Source organism: Rhea americana, unplaced genomic scaffold, assembly GCF_003343005.1.
Source record: "Rhea americana isolate MKP2758 unplaced genomic scaffold, rheAme1 scaffold_136, whole genome shotgun sequence".
NCBI classification, from domain to species: Eukaryota; Metazoa; Chordata; class Aves; order Rheiformes; family Rheidae; genus Rhea; species Rhea americana.
Window position 1 is genome coordinate 488759 of NW_028185439.1, and position 4502 is coordinate 493260.

The 4502-nt window shown below is 36.4% G+C and overlaps 1 protein-coding gene across 4 annotated transcripts in view; it reads left to right on the top strand.

The window, feature by feature from the left end:
* Positions 1–4502, top strand: part of LOC146599638 (vitellogenin-1-like) — a 42783-nt gene that overhangs the window by 22560 nt on the left and 15721 nt on the right. For all 4 annotated transcript variants that reach the window (XM_085298136.1, XM_085298137.1, XM_085298138.1 and 1 more), the window contains exon 20: positions 3507–3651. In XM_085298136.1, coding sequence (XP_085154262.1) covers positions 3507–3651 — 145 coding nt within the window. The remainder of the gene's footprint in view (positions 1–3506; positions 3652–4502) is intronic.

Here is a 4502-nt window from a genome sequence, read left to right on the forward strand (position 1 = left end):
AAAAAGCATTGCAGTTCACTGTTACAAAACAAATGATCAGTGGAAATCACACAGAACAATGAAACAGCAATGAGTACAAGTGAAGGTAAAGCAATAACTGGAGAATGATGCAATATTGAACCACATCACTGAGGAGGTCAAGTAACAAGCAAAGTAAAATCTGAAAAGTGTGAGGAGAAACAAGTGGCATGATATGTAGAGAGAAAGAATGCATGTATTTTCTATATAAAATGAGTCCAAAAGCATAGTTTTACATAGCCTTTATCTTCCTTTTGCATAGCTCCACCAAAAAAAAAAAAACTTAATATTTTAGAGAGATTCTGACACTATCTCCTGAGAGCTTTAAATTCTCCATTTAAATAAATGGTTCTAGAAAGCTATTGCCCTTTCAGTCATTTGTGAGCTATGTTCGAAATATTTTAGTATTAGGCACTTTTGCTTGATGGTCAGTGACTTAGCTCCTGTTGTATAGTGATATTAAAGGCAGTTATGATATAATATTACTTTCCCCATCATCTCTTACACCTAAACTGGGGAAGTAAACAGTCTTCGATAGCATTTAGTTCAGTTATATCATATAACACACATATATATATATAACACAGGTTATAACCTGTCACAACTGTGGGATTTATATGAATTTCCAAGAGCTAAAAAGAAACTCAGGTGAGAAATCACAGATTCAAAAAAATAAAAAAGAAAAAAAAAGAAAAGAAAAAAAGAAAAAAACCTTAAAAACCTTTTGTGCTTGAAAGATTGCATTCCCAATAATAAGCACAATATTAAAGACTCAACTTTTTCTATAGCAAAATCAGAGCAAAATCATTAATCATGCTATGTAGAGAATATATAGCATGTGTTTTATTTCAATTCTATCAAAGTCAAATTTAATTTAAAATAATAGTTATTTTTAACTCTTTTAATGTAATTATTTGGTATACCACAGATGGCTACTTAAATACACATCTTAATAAAATTTACAGGAAGAAGTAAAAATCAAATAAACTTCAGAGAAAATTAGAGCCCTGTGATTAAAGTATAAATATGGAGAGCTGCCAAAGAATGCACTTTGCAAATATATCACATACTCATAATGACAGGCTACTGAAATATATGCATAGTCTTGAATAGTGCTTGTATCATGGGGCTTTTTTGCTTGTTTTAACTGTAGGAAAAACAGGAATTGCTTCACATGGGCATCTTGTAATATGAATTACAAAATTACAGTACTGTATACAACATGTATAAAGGAAAATGCAAAAGAGTCGGTGCATGAGCTCACAAGACAGCGCTGTGTGTTTGGGGACAGAGGAGGGAAGTGACATCGCACTCCACGTCTTCATTTTTATAACACCCTTGTACCAAGGTCAGAAGGATGCTGGGTAGGAAAGACAGGAACCTTCATTTCACTGCAGTGGAGCAAATGTCGAGAATCTGGTGCTAGCATTATCACATGCTTCTCATTTATTTAGATACGTTATCATGCCATGCTTTAAAACCCGTTAAAAATAGTTTGGGGGTGATTTTTTTGTGTTTGTTTTAAACACACATTGAGCTCTTCTGTCTGCAAGTTATGGATGTATATAAGGCCACACTCACTGAAACATTAATGGGCCCAACACAGTGGAATTGCTTGCCCCTTCCCCATGCAGTGAATTTGGCTTATACTATAGCACAGCTTCTTCTCTCATCCAAAAAATACACTAATACATATTGGAAAATCTCCCTTTTATATTTTCTCCCTTGTGTGGGATCAGAGAGAACAGATTCTTTCATACCATAGCTTTAGGCCTTCTTTGTGACTGTTTTTTCTTGTTAAAACACCAGAGCTAGCTCTTGTAGCCTATTTTTACTGTGCTGTGTGATTCTGCAGACATTGACATGTGTCACCTGTGATGCAGCTACATTTGTCAGCTCTCTGTGCTCAACAGGAAGAAATCGATCCTCCACTTTCATTAGGTGGCAGGAGCAGAATATTGGCATAAAAAAAAAAAAAAAAAAAAAAAAAGGAAAAGAAACCCCAGAGCTTTCTCCTTGGAGATCCAGCCTGCAGTTCAGTGGTCATTTGAATTATTGAATGGGATTAAAATAAAAGCCATTTCCTTTCTTTGTCCCTTTACCTAGATGAGCCATCTGAAATGCAAGTTGATTTGTATTTTCTTTTATCCACTCAGCTTGTTAGGAAGAATATTTTATTTCAGATTCCATTCTTCAAGGTTCTACTCTCACCCAGCGTGGAGCGTTGCTGTCATGTCCTTATCTTAAAAAAAGAGAGAGATGGAAAAGAAAACAAAGCCCACAGGTGACACACGTTTTATTGAGGTGTTCCACATGAAGTGCAATTGTGTGCTTTACAGTGCACACAGCACGGCAGGAGCCTTCAAGAGGAAGAGAGCACTATCAAATGAATACAAAATCATCTTTCAAGTAGGTTAGATTGGAAATTCTCAGACTAGTACAGTGTGGACCATATTAAAATAGAGACCATTTTGAAGGCCATCATTCCATTCACTGTCACAAAGGCCACCTCCATTGACAGGCCACAATGACCCCATAGCACTTTATACATGAGCAACAGTACATGGGGAATTTTGAGCTTGATGTCCGTGATGGTAAATGGTAATAAGGTAGAGTTAGTAAATGTTATTAGCTGAGGGGAAAGAGGTTTCTTCTCTCAAAAGTGTTCAATATTCAAGATGTTTCCCTGACTCGGACAAAATTTATCATTTTTTTTAACAACTTCCTTGAAGAACCTAAAGTAGCCAGGACCTCAGGATATTTGTCTCAGTTTCCTGTTGCATCTTATGTCACTAGACCTGGATCCTAACACCCTTTGCCCCACAGCGTAGGAATCTGTGTATAGAAGGGTTTTATGTAAATAGGCTCTGGACCTTCTGATATGTCTCTCTGATGTCTTACCAAGTCATGAATCTGTACCAGTAAAATTAGATCAAGCTCCAGACACTTGCTTTGATGAGTCTAGGCTTCTTTCTTAACTATACTTTAACAAAAGTTGAAGCAGAAACAGCATTTAATAGCTACCACTCCCTAGTGTTTTTTGGAATTATGGCAGTATTTTTTAAATATATCATTACAAGAAATGAGAATCAGGTTTAGCAGCAAATATGCAGAACCTGAGTTGAAAAGTTTTAAAGAACAATATATCCAAATAAGAAATCCAAGATTTTAATATCTTTAATGCTTCTAAGTGGCCTATTCTTAAAGACATTAGACATACAAAAATTCCCATTAACGACAGTGCTTTTACACTTTCAGACTGTCATGTATAGGTTAATTGAGCTGTCTGCCCCTGACATGGGTCCAAGTTTTTATTCACTCTTTGCAGTCCTTGAAAATATCAATGGCAGGAAAGATGCTGTAAATATCTGTAAAGCAATTTGCAAGGTATGATACTTCTTGCTGAGTACATGCTACAAGACATTATTCAGGTCTTTTGCTCAGCAGTGCTTTATTGATACAGATTCCCCCTAATGTTTATTCTGCAGGTCTAAGACATTTGCTGTTACACGGAATATCGAGGATTTGGCTGCTAGTCAGATGACTCCAGTTCTTCTACCTGAAGCAGTACCTGACATAATGAAGATGTCCTTCGATTCAGATTCTGCATCAGGCGAGACTGATAACATCAGGGTAATTGATGTAGGGTCTGACTATTCCTTTTTTGACTTTTAATCAGTGGGAGACCATTTCTTTTTATCCATAGGAGGAATGTATGATTCACCTTTGACCAATGCTATTTCTCTTAAAGTAGGTCAGGTTCAATCTAATGGCACAAATAGCCCTATAGTAACATCATTTTAAAATCTGGAGTGTAATCACATCCAACTTGCATCACCATTTTTAGGAGCAAGAGCATTTTTTTGGTAATTAATTTTATACTGCCATCTACAGGATGGGCTCACAATCTTTAAAGTCCATTGTAACCATTAAGCAATAATTACATCCCTGGGACAATCATATTATTTCACCAGACTGCTTCAGTACTTGACTAGTAGAACCAAATGTAATGCTTCTAGGCTTGGGCTCTCCTAATTCAAGGATGGATATCAATTTATGTGTCAAGTCAAATGACTTGATGAGCTACAGTTTTCACCAAAAGTCAGTACAGGCTTTCTACTAAGGCCAGCATCATGAAGACATCACCATGACAATAATTCAGTGAAAGATTGGCAAGGGCAAGGAATACACTGCCCTGTTTCAGTTTCATTGTAGTCCTGTAACTCTAAATGGTTTTCAGATAAAATAAGAGACAACCAGAGGGTGAGTACAGCACTTTCCTACAGAGAAGTCCATACGCAAACGTGCTGTCAGTTACAGAAWTTTCCAGTATGGTGCAACAAGCCAGGTTCTTCTACTTTGTGCYTCTGTGTTATGCATCCTGGAAATATAGCACTCTACAGTTAATTTTAAATGAGTAGCAATTGTAAAATGGCCCTAACTTGAGCATCTTCCAGTATCATTAGAATTTCCATTGGAAAAAA